The 16,214-nt window shown below is 38.7% G+C and overlaps 1 protein-coding gene across 1 annotated transcript in view; it reads right to left on the bottom strand.

Moving 5' to 3' along the window:
• Nucleotides 1–16,214, bottom strand: part of slc2a1b (solute carrier family 2 member 1b) — a gene marked incomplete in the record, with an annotated part of 18,500 nt that overhangs the window by 902 nt on the left and 1,384 nt on the right. The window contains 9 exon segments of the mRNA XM_014009543.1: nucleotides 1–1,741; nucleotides 1,842–2,045; nucleotides 2,137–2,238; nucleotides 4,283–4,387; nucleotides 4,495–4,682; nucleotides 4,767–4,929; nucleotides 5,010–5,250; nucleotides 6,008–6,168; nucleotides 9,064–9,159. Coding sequence (XP_013864997.1) covers nucleotides 1,541–1,741; nucleotides 1,842–2,045; nucleotides 2,137–2,238; nucleotides 4,283–4,387; nucleotides 4,495–4,682; nucleotides 4,767–4,929; nucleotides 5,010–5,250; nucleotides 6,008–6,168; nucleotides 9,064–9,159 — 1,461 coding nt within the window.

The following is a 16,214-nucleotide window of genomic DNA, read 5'->3' as shown; positions in this document are numbered from 1 at the left end:
GTCTGCAAACAACAAAATCCTGCACTTTAAAACATCTATTATATACATTTAACGGAGGAGCAATCCTGGAATGATTTAAAAGGTTTTTGCAACTGGTATTAGAAAAAAAATCACGCTTATATCTGACTCAGAATATTACAATATCAATATATGTCAGTGTGCACTTTGTGTACAAACTAGAACAGATATAAACAAGAGCACAACTCCAGACCTTTCTATCTTTAAAAATAAACATTAAATATTCCATCAGCAGTACTTCAGTCTCACTGTAGTGACTAAGTTTGCACACTGGGAGTAAAAAAAATCACAACATATTCAACTTCAGCATCCGACTCTGGGAACAATAAAGTGCTGCTAAAAAAGGGAACTTTCCTCAAACGATGAACTTTAAACAGAAGACACGAGTGACGAGATGAGATACAGCAGTGATAGACAGCGACTTGTGCAGTGACATCTGCTTCTATACAGAGTATAGATGCTCTGCACACTGGAAGCAAAACACTTGTGCCACAAAACAAGCGTCTGTTTGGATAWAATTAGCCGCAAAAGCTACGACTGAGACTGACGGCACTTTTAGGATAACAAAGATTTTTGTTTATTTTGGTCCGCTTCAGATGGACACCTAAACTCACAAATGAGCAACTTTTTAAAAAAAATTTCCGAGTATGATGTTTTTTGGGGGTTTAATGGCAGCTGATGAAGGTGTTGACCTCGATGGATATGTTTACTCTGGTTAACAAATTTAAAAAAAAAATTGTATAAAAATACAAGAATTATATTTTTCTACTGACTATTTTGATAAGGTTACCAAATATATTCTTATAAAAATAAATGTTTCAGCAATGAAGCGTTTAAAAAAAAGTTAAAGGTGTAAAATAAGTGAAAAACTTCACTCAGAACCTTAAAACWAACTTCTCTGATTCTCCTGAACGCTCCAAACCACCATTTCTACAGGAAGAGCTCCACCTGGTGGACAAACACGGTAGAGCATCGACAGTGCTAAAGTGACACCTCGTTACAGTATGATCAGTAAAATCAGGTATTTCTGCACAGTGAACTTATTTTGACAGCTGCAGCATCTTTAAACAGGTAACGACAAACTCCCTCTACAGTAACAGCACAAAACAAACGGAGCATAAGCATCTATTAGTAAACTACTTGTAGAAAAAAAGCTGGTGGATTGTTATTGAAGCAGTTAAAACCTTATTTAAAAGGATCCACGATTACTTGTAACACTAGACAYTSATTAACGTTTACTTTGTTGRAGTAAACGTTAATCAATGTCTAGTGTTACAATCAGGGATCCCTTGTAAAAAAAACGTATTTTTAAATATTAAAAACCCTCTCCATCTTCGCCTCCTTTCAGCACTTCTGCATGTAAAAGAGAGAAGCAGCAGGAGGCGTCACGATGATGACGCCTGAAATGTGGCGACAGACTGAAAATTGTTCTACCAGTGAATCTGTCAGCTTCTACRTAGCAAACCTGTCCAGTTCCCCCTCAGCCTAAAAACAGTTTGTCAGGAAGTTTCCTGACAGTCTATCAGAGCTGAGAATCGGCCCCCAGGCTGTTGAGCTCCTCCGGCGAGTGTTTTTCTGCTCCCGTAACGGCCGTCTGGCGGAAGCCGGCAGCGATATCATCAAAGGTCCGGCCTTTGGTCTCTGGCACTTTGAAGTAGGTGAAGACGAAGAATATGAGCAGCAGCACAATGAAGATGACAAACACATAGGCACCGCAGAGCTCCTGTGAAAACATGGACAAAAATAAGTGCAGGGCTCAATTTGATCTCATTTTTTTAATCAAACAGCTAACACGAATCCAGCTCCTGTTGTCCTCCACTCACCTCGACATACTGGAAGCACATTCCCACTATGAAGTTAGCGGTCCAGTTGGAGAAACCAGCCACAGCCATGGCCGCAGGCCTGGGACCCTGCGAGAACAGCTCAGCCACGATGAACCAGGGGATGGGACCCGGTCCGATCTCAAAGAACGCAACAAAGCCAAAAATGGCCACGATGCTCAGGTAGGACATCCACTTCAGCTGCTCCTGCAGGGAGACAGGACAACACAGAAGATGGAAAACTGGGTCTAGGAGATCCAGCATGGAGCTTGGAATGTGTCTGTAAAGTTGCACCTACCAGCAGGGCCAAAGCAATAGTCAAGAGGACGGCAGCTCCCGCCATTCCCAGCAGGCCGAGGAGGTGCAAAGACCTGCGTCCTGCACGTTCGACGACAAACAGCTACAAAAACACAAGATAAATAACTGATATGAGTAAAAATGACACTAGATTGTTACATTTTAACAGTGGTGGGCACAGTTCCCCTAAAGCACTAATAGGGGAAATAATGTCATGATTAGTGCTTTAGGGCATTTGCTGATTTCTTAATTCATTAGTGGATTAGCGCTTGTTTAATTTATTGGCTAAATTTATAAGCACTAATTGAGTTCTTTAAATATTATTGATCAACATTATTGTCTGCAGCTGAGGGTGAAAGCTGCCAGACGTGTTGTTCACACGTCACTTATCCAGTAGATCAGTGGTTTTCAAACTTTTTTGCTTCCGACCCACAAAATAACAGTTGCAGACACTCATGACCCCAGATATTACTTGCTTACGTAGCAAACTTTGCTAAAAACTCTGTTAAAYATGGCAATAATAACTATAAACAAACCTATTAACTATGATGCGATAATCGTGATGAAAATATTCCATTAGCATTTTTTTTTTGCATTTAAATTGATGTCTGGAAATCATCTGGGGACCCTCACTTGATGTTTTGTGACCCACAAAGAGGTCCCGACCCCAACTTTATAAAACACAGATGAAATATTAACAATATTCTGCTCACTGATAATATTGGCTCAGCTGGGATTTTAGTGCTTTAGAATTAGCTTTTGCCAAATTTTTAAGAGTGTTAGTGCTTTAGAATGAGGGGACCTGAATATTAAAGTTAGTGCTGGGTCATGCTTTTAAACCCTTCTTTTTGACATTTAAATCATTCAGTTGGGGGTCTTTATAAAGTGGAATTTAATGCTGAATTCTTCCTTATTGTGACCCCACAAGACCCTCTTTTCTGGGGTGTTTCTCAGATTGACTCGTTTTGATGCTGTTCCTTAAAGGAGACCAATTATGGGTCCTAGACATGTTTATGGTATGTCTGTGGGCTATCCAGACCATGTTCATTCAATTTAATGCACAAAATAATTCTCAGATAATAAAATTTCCCATTTTCTAGTTCTGCCTGCTCTGACTTCYGTTCAGAAGAGCTGTTTATGTTAATGAGCTCTGTTGGTAACGCCCTCCAAAAACCTGTTGACATTAACTCCGCCCTCCAAAGCCAGCATTTACGTTAGCATGGCTAATAATAACAGAAGCTCCGTTGTACAACCATAGAGGCAGAGTCGTGGTCGCAGCATCTTTTTTTTTCTCTCCCTCCTCTGCTCTGCGCTCACTCTGCATGCTGTTACCAGAGCAGGGAGCAGCAGTGCTCAAAATACCTCAGAAACTCGAACAAACAAGGCTTTAATAAGCTAAACAATAGAGGTACATGAGAAAATGTGTTCATAATGAATGAAAATAAATAATTAAATAGTGACCATGCTGGTCTCAAACCCTGGTCTCCCACTCCCTGGTCTCCCACTCTACCCATTGCCCTATTGGAGGCCTGTTGTGAAATGAGCTGCGCATTGCACAACAACCATGACGGCTTTTTATACTGAGGAGGAGGAGCTTCACCCGGGGGTTGCTAGGTAAGGGGCTGAACGCAGGTTCCGGTGGGTTGTCGTACGGCTTGTGACATCACCAAATGACGCAAGTATAAAACTTGTCGTTAATATACATTAAAAATACATTTACTTACAGTAAATATGCCCCTGGGTGCATTTTATTTGGTCCTAGGACTGTTTTTTAAGAAGTACATACCCAAAGTTGAGTAAAAACAACCTTTAAAAAGTGAATTGTCAATAATAGGTCCCCTTTAAAATCAAAACAAGTTAAAAAAAAACCTCATATAAAATAGTGAAAACTGTAATAAATATGACCCAAACAGAATATAAACATATCTTTGCAGCACTGGAATAGACTGAATTAAACTTTTCTAAACGCCTAGAAACTCCATGTATATAACAAAAAATGGACTTTAGACATGATATGTCCCCTTTAATTGAATAAAACATACCTATGCATTGGGGTGATTTATATTTACAGTTTGAGCCGTAAAGTTAAAAATACATTTACTGTATATTTTCATTGTAATGATCAGTGAGGTCCATGCTGTACTTACAGAAACAACAGTGAATGCTGTGTTTACGACTCCAGTTCCAATGGTGGCGTAGACCGGCTGCTCCACTCCGGCTTTCTCAAAGATACGTGTGGAGAAGTAAAACACCTGGACAGTAAAACAAAAACACACACTCAGGATGTCTTGCTAGGCTATTTTCCTTTTYAGACAGTCATCAGAAAACAACATTTTATTCTGTGAGCGTTTAAACTCACAGCGTTGATCCCAGACAGCTGCTGGGAGAGCTGCAGCATGACGGCGATGAGGAGGGGYTGGCGGTACAGAGGCGAACGGAAAAGCTCCAGAATCGTGACTTTTTTCTCCCTCATCATCTGCCGACTCTCCTCCTTCATCTCCTGCATGTCGGCGCTCACATCGGTGTTGCCTCGGAGCTTCTTCAGAACTAAAATAGAAAAAAAAAAATGTATCAGAAAGTGCCATTTGCTAAAGAAACTGTTTTAGTTTGTGGTAACTTTTCTTAACCTACTTGTTTTGGCTTTATTCTCCTCATTTTTGTTGATTAGCAGGAAACGGGGACTCTCTGGGCAGAGAGGCAGCAGGACGCACTGAATCACAGCAGGGATGAAGGTGAAGCCCAAGAGAAACGGCCATAGGTTTTCATTTCCCATGATCATGTCCAGTCCAAACACCTGTAAGGTAGTTGACAGACACGATGAACCAGCTGCACAGGAGAATCACCAAGTTGCTAAATCCAATGGCGATGACAAACCTGTGCGATGAGGATGCCAACGACGATGCCCAGTTGGTGCAGCGTGCCCAGGGCACCTCGCATGGACGTCGGGGAGACCTCACCCACGTACATGGGCACAAAACCCGTGGACAGCCCRGAAAAGAGGCCGACCACAAAACGACCAGCGATTAGCATTTCCCAGGAACTAGCCATCTTTGAAAAACCCATCAAAGCAGCTGCGATAAAGGCCAGAACATTGGCTGCCAGCATGGAGTTCCTCCTGAAGACGTCAAAAATAAGGATAAAYTTAGATTTACAAAAAGTATGGACAAAAAAATCTTTATTTCAACATGTTTATAAAATATAACCGGACCAATATATGGAGGACCGAAACCGACATAATTATAAACATAATTTAATTGACGTTCATATTTATTTTTCCAGCTTAGTTCCAATAAATTATGTATTATAGAGGCAAGGAGGAAAACACTTACCTGTGTTTTTGTTTTAAACTAAACTGTAAGCTTTAAGCTAAACTGATGCAGCACAAGCATGTACAGTGGATCTGCACATGGATCCTGCTCCTTCCTGTCTGTWGACCAATAGGAAAGGAGCTGACCCAAGAAGGACCGCCCACCTTATTTGCATAACGAGGCAGAAATGCGTAAGGACATGTAAATACAGGAGACAGAGAAATGTAAAAGAAACACATAGAAATAAAAAGACTTATGAAGAAAAAAAATATATATAATCATTTAAGAGACACAAATGCATACATTTTTACAGTAAAATAAAAATTATGCTCTAAAATATATAATTTATTGGAACTAAGCTGGAAAAGTAAATATGAAAGTCAATTAAATTATAAAACACGAGGTAAAGTTCTCCTTTTTAAATTTAATTGGTGCATTTTAGGTGTATTAATTTATTCATTGGTTCATTTCCATATTTCCGCTTTTATTTCTAATTATGTCAGTTTCGGTCCTCCATACAAGCGAGCTATTTTATTCTAAAAACATTTTATTTATCGTTTTTACCTTCCCAAGCGATTGACGAAGAGTCCAACAGAGAACGAGCCAAAGATACCGCCCACGGAGAAGATGGAGACAGCGATGGACCAGATAGCTGTGAGTGAGCTTTTGGTGACTTGCTCCTGGTAACGGTCAAACCACGTCTCATTGATGAAACTCTCAATAACCTGYCAGAAGAAAAAGACACGTTTGGTTCTGCTGTACAAGTGCACATAATTATCAATGGATCTTCGAATATAATCAGAGCAACAAACGGAAACAAAAAAATCATTATTTTAACCGTAATATAATCATCAGAGGGGCTTCAGAATCTGATTGTGTGCCTTTTATTTTTCTTTTTCTCAGTTGCACACAATAGCTGAGTAACCAGCTGATGGCAGCACTGTCTCCAAGATCACTGTAACTTCCTGATCAAACAAGGAAGTTTACCAGTAACGTGTCAAGTTTCCACCCCCCTCCCCCACGCTACTACATSACATCACAGCGTCACTCACGCAGCGAACGCCTGCGTCTGTTTAGTAAGCGTCACAGTCACACCTCTCATAAGACCCAGACAGGTCGTGGCGCAGTCAGTTACCTCACAGAACCCCAGCCCTCATGTTTGCAACAGTTGTGTCACGTGTGGCTCTGTGTTTTATAACTCCCGGCGCTGAAGCTCGTGCCAGAGATCGTTATGTACCGGAGCTCCGTGGTGGGGAACGGGAATAAAAACCTCAGCTGTGTCCCGATGAAGCTGTTAAATAGCGTGACTGCCTATCACTTGTCAAGGGCTTTTCCTTTGATGGAGGGGGGCACACGTAGAGTAACGCTCTGACACTGTGAGCCTGGGTCATATTCACTATCAGCTTACACTCACAAGACTTCACTTCACGATATCACAAGTACGCTATCATGCACGGCTCCGTCCCTGTGACCTTCATCCTGTAGCATCTACCCTTTAACGCAGGCTTTATTTAGAGGAACACATTTCTGACTTTGATAATGAGCAGTCATGAGACATTCAGTTCAGCTCAGGACTCTGTGCTGTAATAAGGAGCTCACGCTTATTCCTAAACAAATCTTCTATTACTAATGTTTCCTTTTATTTATCTAAAGTATGTATGTTTGGCTGAAATTTATTAGTTAAACATTTCTCTGTGTATACCCGAATCTCCCAACCATGTAATATATGTRGTAAAATTTGATTACTGATTTTCAGTGCAGAAAAATTAATGTTCTTTTCTTTATTTTTTTCAAACTTCAAGTTTTAGAGCTCAAAGTATAACGCAGCCCACCCACATTTGCTSAGTGTTTTCTCTGAACACAACACGGCTTTGAAGTCAGAAAATGTTGCCGATTCGTGTTTCCTGCTGGTTGTTAAAGCTGTCGGGTGACTCCTGAAGATTTCTTTAAACGCRCCACGTGAAACTAAACTTCCACGTTATATTGAACAGTTGCTAAAATTTGTCTTATTGGTTCCCGTTTTCATTTTCACAGACTCCAGATTTATCCAGACAATAGAAGTCTGAACACTTATCAGATGATATCCTGAAGCGTATTTTGAGAAGCCGACCAGCCGCAGATGCAACAGGAGGAGGTGAGGACAGGAAGATCAGAACAAGGCCGTCAGAGGAGTGTATCTAATCGGGGACACAGTACAAGGCCTGTATCACCGGCAGCAGCATCACTGCTGCCTTTATCACAAACAGGAACTGAGGAAAAAGAAGTTCTGGTGATAATCTAAACTGCAGCCGCTACATTAGTTTGGTTGTATAGTTAAGGAGGTCTTTTGTATTCATGCTTCAAGAATTCTGGAAAACGATTCCTTTGTGAGAACTTACAGCATTGCTCAGATCTGGGCTTGTCACGTAGTCAAGAAGGCAGGTTTATACTGGCCCAGTAAGTAAAATATAGWCTTAACAACCTTAGAAAGAACGCAATGTCTGACTTTAAAGTGTACAGAAGAATATGTACTGTCTTTACAGCAGGGTGAGCCCAAATCGATGCCAATTATTAACCCATCATTTAAAAAATTACATTTTTATTTAGTTCTATATCACCATGAGATACTTGTTTATGCTGGTTTTTAAATGTATTGCTGAGAAAAGACAGTAATTATTCTTAAATACATCTTTGGAAAAGGTCTTCTATGTGTGTGGTTTTTTTAAGTTTTTTTTATGAAATAAATATTTTTTGAAATAAATAAAACATAAAAGTTTCCTTTTGTTTTACGTTAAACCATCAGAATCAGGTGCACATGCTTGCCAGACCTGAGGCGATTGTTTCAGTTGACAGATACTGTTTGTGAAAACCTTTGGAAAATACACGCTTTAAAGAGCTGATTTTAACATTTTAAATTACATTCCTACTTTTTTTTTTTATTAAAAGCAGATGCTAAAAGTTGCTCTAATTTTAAGTCAAAACCAATTTAACAGTTTGGGGATTGTGGGCACTGGTTGTCCTTGGAACAAACAGGCGATCATTGTAACTGTTCAACACACAAAGGTCCCTGCAAATAATAAAAAMGGTTAAAATAAAAACCTCTGAAACATCTGCCAGATTTTGAGAGGCATCTGTTTCGCCACAAGGTGTGTTTGGACCAACGCAAAGTGAGTAAAAAAAACATTAAATATAGAAATTCCTTGAGAATATTAGTTTTTTATCCCTGTAGTTGTCTGTTAATAAAACCTAAAGCAGACAAATTCCTCTTTGGGCATAAAAACATCATTTTCATGATCTTCTGTGGTTATGGGGAYAGGTGACTGTCTACCTCTTACAAATTCTTTTTCTTTTCTTTTTTTTTGCTAAATCTCATTGCCATTTCCCAGCACCCAGCAGACAACCATCTTTGGGCATAGACGCTGTCTTTTGCATAGTCTGTAAGAACAAACGTCCTTGGACTAAAGAGGACAGAAAGAACTATTTTTATCTTCTTCCTTAACCCAAACCTTCTCATGTCTCTGTCCTGATCAAGCAAAAGAGTGAACAGCCAGCTCTGAAACTAGCAGATTTATTCCCTCTTTTACAAATATTTAAACTTTTTAAAGAACACCGCATTTTCTTAAACTGAGCATCCAACTCACCTTTTGGGGAGCATTAATGACACCCGAGTTGTATCCGAACTGCAGGGATCCAATCACAGCTGTGCCAACGCTCATCATCAACGGCAATGTTAGTTGCTGCAAAAAGAACACAAAGCAGAGGTTGTGTTAACGAAGAGACCAGATTAAGTCAGCAGAGAACACGTTCATTTGTCTAAGAGCTGCCATGAGTGGAAAGTATAAGGTTTACAGAAGCATCATCTTACTGGTTTTGTGATTAGATTAATTTAGGTAAAAACTCTCACGCCTATCATTTCACTAACGGATTATAGATGTAAAGACAAACATTGAGAAAAAAATCTCAGTGTTTTAAAAACAACTTGTATGGTAAACACGGCCCTTTAAGTCATCCTCACCCAGTAATAAACTCCACACCAAAGATGTGCTAATGCTAGCACAAATTAGCATCCGCGCAATAGGTCACTGACCTTTGGAAAGGTTRAAAACATAAAATTAGAATGAAAGTCCCAGGTCAAACTGGTTAGATTGAAAATTATCTGATTCCAGGCACTTGTCGAACAACTGGGTCAACCCTTATTTAAACATTTTGGCTTTCAACTCAAGCGTGCGTGTGCTAAGTTCAAATTCATTGTTTTTTATCAGGGCTACACAATACATCGGAAATTTATCGTCACTGTGATACATCCAGTGCAATGGGCATATTGCAAAAAATATGCATAAACTGTAATAAATAGTTGGCTTAAAAATTTGTATTTATGATTTGTGTCACTCAAGCTTGAAGAGTTTCACCAATCAAATGGAGCCCTTCACGTATTTGACCAATTGGATGGATCGCTTCATTTTTTAAATGGTTAGTTTTTTTTTGTTCTGAACTCAGAACAAAAAGACATTAACACTACTTACGTATTTGTTCATTTATCCAAAGTCAYATTRTTATYGCACTATTAAGCACTRTTATYGCAGGTTTTCCTAATATCGTGCAGCCCTAGTTTTTATATCTAAATATTGTTTGGAYAAGAGGCATATTTGACCAGTTATTGTTGTTTTTAAATTGACTCTGACCTTGTGTTGCTGCTGCAGCTTTGGCTCAAATACAAAACGTCTGAGCACCTCAGAACTGTCTGTTGAAAACGGTCCAGTTAAACCGAGAACCGCTGATGTTGTTCTGTTAATACAGAACTCATTTCACTGTTGAGCCCAGCGTRGAGCCCATTAGATTAAGAGAGATTTTCTTCATACCAAGAAGRTAATAAACCACTGTGTGGTATGTGACTGGACTATTTCCTTCCCACAAGGAAGTAGTATCCTTAGTCAACCTTGTCTTTTTTTTTAATTCTAACTCAAACAGTACGGTCTCTTTAAAAAAAATCTCTCACAACTACAGCCTAAAGAACTAACACAAATAGACTATATTTTTGTTTATATTTGTTATCTCAAGAGTGCAGAGCCTTGCAAGCTGTGCAGGCATTAATTATCAATTTTCATCTCCTATCTCACAATCAGTCACCTTGTCTGAGTAGGAAATGTTTACTTGGGTTTATGATTTAGATCTGACAGCTTCCTTATATTTTGACATCAAATCTGACCAAAACARGACTGGATGTCACATGATGCCTTTTTATTTGAACCAAAGACCTGAATATTTTCAAAAAAAAAACTTTACAACTTAGGATTGAGTTCAGCACAAAGAAGGATCCTCTATTTGTGTGGTCCATTTGTGGATTTCTTTTTAAATGAGGCACCAGTTTCCAACCACAGATTAGTCATGATGCTAGAATATAAATACACTGTAGTGCAACAAGACATGTTAAATACAAGAAATTACTGGGAAAAGTMAAACTAAACAGTGTCTAAGAGGATCCTTTCTGTATTTAATGATGAAATGATGCTGCTTGTTTATTCTTTATGTGAATGTGAAGCTATTTCAGATATTTTTTGTGACATAATCATGCAAAACCTGGCCTTTAGACAATGATACAGCATCACTCTGTGAACCACGAGTTATTTACACCAGCACCAACCTGGGACACAGAGCTCATAACTTCAAGCTGCTGATGTCAAATTCCTCACCAGGAATCTAAATTTATTAAACCTGACTATGTGACATCTTGTAGCCAAACAGCAGGATGTTTGAGGCATCATTCTACCCCTCCTTTTATGGACTGGATTTTGAAGAAGATGATATTATCTTGATATGACTTTAAGTTATTCTAATGGTTTTATCACATGAAAAATCAACCGTTTCTGCASCAAAGCAAAGATGGTCATTTGATTTACGATAAAAGCCTGAGTGTCAGCTTTTACCTTCAAAATAAATGCAAATATAGCAAATGTATCCATATTAAGGCATTGTTTTCTACCAAGGTACAAAGTCTCTCCAGAACTTTCTTTTTCTTTTTTCCACAGAGTGACTTTTTAAAAACCTTCAGGGGGGGATGTCTGGAATTTTCATAAAACTTTCAAATAAAAGCAGGAGATAAACAAGAACAAACCCCACCGGGTTTCATTAAAAGACATCGGTGAGAAACTACTTCGAAAGGATTACGTGCGCTCTTCAGAGATTTTACCTGAGCGCCCACAGCTACGTTTATATGTGACCGAAGTAGCCTCTGTGAGTCTGAACAGTTTTAGTTTGAGGCAGAGTTTAGGCGACGAGGCAGGAGAGCAGAAAGACGGCGAAGAAAAACTTCTGTGGGTTTTTAGAGGAAGTGTCTACAGRCCTGTCCTCTATGAACAAACAAATAAAGATCCACTCATACGTTTACAGCCAGTGGGGTCTCTAGGTTTGTGGGTCATCAGGTTCGTAGCACTGTATATATAAGCAGAYATGCAGGGGCTCTTTTGTCTGCTGCAGTCTTCACTGCAAATCAGCACATCAACAAGAAACAGGGCTGTCTGAAACACAAAAACTACAAGCATTTGGCAAACTACCAGATGCTTTTTRCTGTAAACAGTCAAACCGTGTCAGTCTGCTCTGGGAAATGTCGCCACCAGGGTCTATCTAAATCCAAACCCCTTCAGGGATTAGATGTATTTGTTTATAAAGCCCACGGAAATGTGATTGTTTAAAACCAGCTGCGGATGACTTTAAAAAGTAAAAGTTTAAACTGCATCTCATCTACACGGATAAATGCACAACAAACATCTGGAATATGCAAAAACAAAAAAGAAATCCAACTTTTCTTAACGTACAGGTAATGAAAATGAATTTGTTTAACTTGTTTATGAGAAACAAAGAAAATTAGGTGACATTACTATGCTTCCTGATACGCAGAAACAAGAAGAGCAACATAATGCACGGCTTCCTCACAGGAGAAACAACAGAGTTACACCCACCAAACTCTATTTTACACGCCGAGCACTGGAACTGGTGACAAACCCTCCTCTTCTACCTCACTCAGCGCTCCTGCTTAGGTTACAGGCCTGCCGTGTTTAATAAGGCAGCAGCTTTCAGCTACTTTTCCAAAACAAGTCATTGTTTTCAGTAGCCACACAGTCACACGGCCCTGCAAWTAATTCCCACAAAGTTTATAACTACCCGAAAAGAAATGAGAAGTACATAAAATCATCCTTCACTCTTATTCCCATTATAGAAAATCACCCTGGAATCATTTATGTAAATCTTCCTTTTTGCATGTGAAGAGTGCAGCAGGCTGCAACCGGGCAACTGGGACATTTCTGTCAGCAGCGAACGAACCACAGCCTCTCAGCTCTTTGGGAGTAAACACTGACGACAGGGTGAGACCTTATCAATAAAACAAAACCAGTAAATCGAGCGAACGGATTCTGGCAGACATGTAGACACCGGCAAACGTTCAGCCATGGCATTCATTTTCTCTGTCACGTAGCCCACTGTGGAGCAGTCGTCTTCTCCGAATTAGGGCACGCATCAACCACAAATAAAAACCAGCAGTGCACCTTTCATGATCAACAAACGTGCACACAAAAATGATAAACTTTCCTACAAGAGATAAACTACTTTAGCATTCAGGAAAATTATTTGTTCAGTTAATTTCTTGAAGCCAAAGAGGGAAAAGTCAAACTAAGTCATAAAAAGCAAAGCCAGACGACCCAGAGGTGACGTTAATGCTTTGAAATGTGAGGATGTGAATCACTTAATTCAAGTAAAAGCTGGAGTTTAGCCACAAAAAGAGGTTGTCAAGAGAAAATCTAAAAACTACAAAAAACAAGTTCTAATTTCTCCTGTCTAAAAAAACAAACTCTCATTTAAGTTCCATAACAAACTAAAAGAAATGAATCATCGTATAAACTCAACAAAAGGAAAAATAATTTTTTTCTAAAATATTTGCCATTGCGTGAGAATGTTTTAACAAACTGTTAATCCTTGAAATTAGTCTTTAGATATGGTCTAAAGATAGTTTGCATGGTTTCAGTTTATCTTAACATCTATATAAAAAAAATGTAGGCCAAAAAGCCAACACAGCAGCTAAAAAGGTCAGTTCAGTTGGCATTTTATTATAGATGTGGATTAATAACAAAACACCAACATTTTACCACAGCATAATTATTAGGGGTGTAAGAAAATATCGATACACTGAAATATCGCGATATTTCATTTCCCGWTACTGTATCGATATTCTAAAGCCCTGTATCGATTTTTAATTAAGGTTTAAAATGTCAACCTTCTTGCCAACCGTTCATTTTTATGTTGTAGTTCAGCCTCTGACCACTAGTTGGCAGCAGTGAGCCAGACATTTGGCTTCTCTACCTCTTGAGCGCCAGAGAGTAAGGGTAGCATTAGCATTGTAAGTAAACATTAGCTTTTCTTTTTTTTTTTCGGTAAGAGGTTTTTATGTAATAGAATTTTTGGACAAAAAAAATCGCAATATATTGCCTTGCTTACAGTATCGCAATATATCGGGTTATATCGTATCGTGACCCCTCTGTTATGATATGTATCATATCGCCAAATTCTTGCCAATACACAGCCCTAATAATTATAAAAGATGTTTCCTGACTTGCAAACATATTAGYCATTTATTTATACCCCACTCTAGAACCACTAATGGCAAAGATTAAGACCTAATCTTTTTTTTAATCACTTCAGTAGAAAAAATAACTATTAGTTTCTTAATTTCTTCATCATCAGTGATTTTTTTTTAAAGATTAAGACTTAATCTAATGATTTATTTGKTGTTTGGACAATATCCTGTCAGAAAACGTTAAAAAAGGTAAAGTTTTTACACATAGTTTGTAAGAATTTGAGTCATCAAGCACAGACGCATATGGGCCTCCCCCTGGATGAGCAGAATTACTCTAGAAATGAGTAAAACATTTTAAAAAAACAGAAGCGGAAGGATAATATGGCTCATTCAGTTCCTTCTTGCCGGTCTGAAACTCTGGCCTACACCGATATGATCACGTCTCTTTCTCACGTCATCTCGTGGGTCTCAGCTTTCACAGCTGTGAGGAGTCCAACATGTGTCCTCCCCCTACAGCCTCCTCATTCAGACKGCACATCCTGCTCTCCCCTGAGGAAACTTTCCATTGAAACAGTGTTTATGTGTTGGTGTCTAAGCCTTCCTGCTGATCATCATGTAATATAATATAACCTGATAAGTTATAACTCAAACACAAACTGGTACCCATGCTGTTTTAAACTGCTGGTTTAAATGTTCTGCCATATTTGACATGACAAATTTATGTAACTTATTCTTGGCAACTTCTGCTCATTATGCACCTGTATTTACACACTGCAAAACAACAAAAACATAGTTTAAATGCTACAACGTTAAGACGTTTTCGCTGGTCTTAGATAGTTATTAGCTGTACCATAAATTAAAAGAACTTCAGTGTCTTATCTATTAATGCCAACCGCACTTCAACTAGTCGCAGATAAAAATATATTTATAGCTCTGTTAAGCTTTTAGGAATGCAATGACTGGTGTTCATTTAGAGACATGCGACAGTTGAGGTAGAAATCCGTTCTTTTGAAGACTCGTCGTCTCAACATGGCTCATTTCTGACAATATAAGCCCTTCTTTTCCTACAGCGTTGACAGTACATTAAAAATAAGAGGCCATGATCCATCAATCATGCGTGAAGCTCAGGTCACTGCGGGTCACGTGTGGATCCACCTGTGGACGTCACGCTGATCGAAGCGTTGGTGAAAACACCCGGGGCAAGACGTCAGGGCCGCTYTGAACTCTCTTGTTTATTTTACGCTCACTTTTCCATCTAAAATGTTTGCATTACCCTCTTCAAAACACTGTCCCTCCCTTATACTTTAGACTCCAATGGACAGCTGAGTCTTATTTTGCCAAAAACGTGTTTGTGTCATCATTGCTGAACAGGAAACAACTTTTCTCAAGTGGTGTTTGGGTTTTCCATTCTTTACAGACAAAGTTGTAGTTTCCCAACATTTCCCTGTAATAACTTGTGGGTCAAATAAGATGACTATTTTCTATCTCTAACTTTTTAAAACTTTAGACAAACAGTAAAAAAGTGACTAAAAACTGTCTCGCTCCATTCTTCATAACAGTTTAAACCCTCCGCAACCTCTTTATCTCAGCTTTTTTTTTTACAGAAAAGTCTCATCGCGCCTCATTACTGCATGAATGACGGATACATCAGTACCAAGGGAACTGACAAAGTTTTAGAAATGTTTTGATAAATAAGCAAAATTCTGCTAAATAGCTGCTTCGTAAATACAAAATAAAAATGTCTAAACAAACATAACAGAATGCATATTTTCTATGTCCTGAAATATTTGATTAATGGAACAATAACATTTTATTAACCCTGAATGTTACATTTAATCCTATTTAATTTTATTGTCAAGTATGAACTTACACAATAACATTTATAGCCTTAGCTAATTTGCAGTGCACGTCCCTGGATTGATTATTAGCCATAAAAGGATGGCCAGGGAGGGAGGGGGCACTGAAAATACAGAACAATATTTCAAGAGTTTTATTATGCTCTTGTCATAAACAGGTTATTAAAAAAAACTGCAATTTGATTTCTATTTTCCATTTAAAATAGCAGTCAACTTGTTGAGGTTCTCTGATAAAAATGTAATTGCTCAAACATGTTTATTTTTGTATACATAATATTTCACAAATCCCAAGTAGCTGGGTGGGTGGGGGTGGTCAGGAAATTAATAGGGGTGACCTTTGACACCCCCCCACCCCCCTTTTTTGTGTCACCCC

The sequence above is a fragment of the Austrofundulus limnaeus genome, unplaced genomic scaffold, assembly GCF_001266775.1.
Source record: "Austrofundulus limnaeus strain Quisiro unplaced genomic scaffold, Austrofundulus_limnaeus-1.0 Scaffold59, whole genome shotgun sequence".
NCBI classification, from domain to species: Eukaryota; Metazoa; Chordata; class Actinopteri; order Cyprinodontiformes; family Rivulidae; genus Austrofundulus; species Austrofundulus limnaeus.
This window is presented reverse-complemented; position numbering and strand designations above follow the sequence as displayed.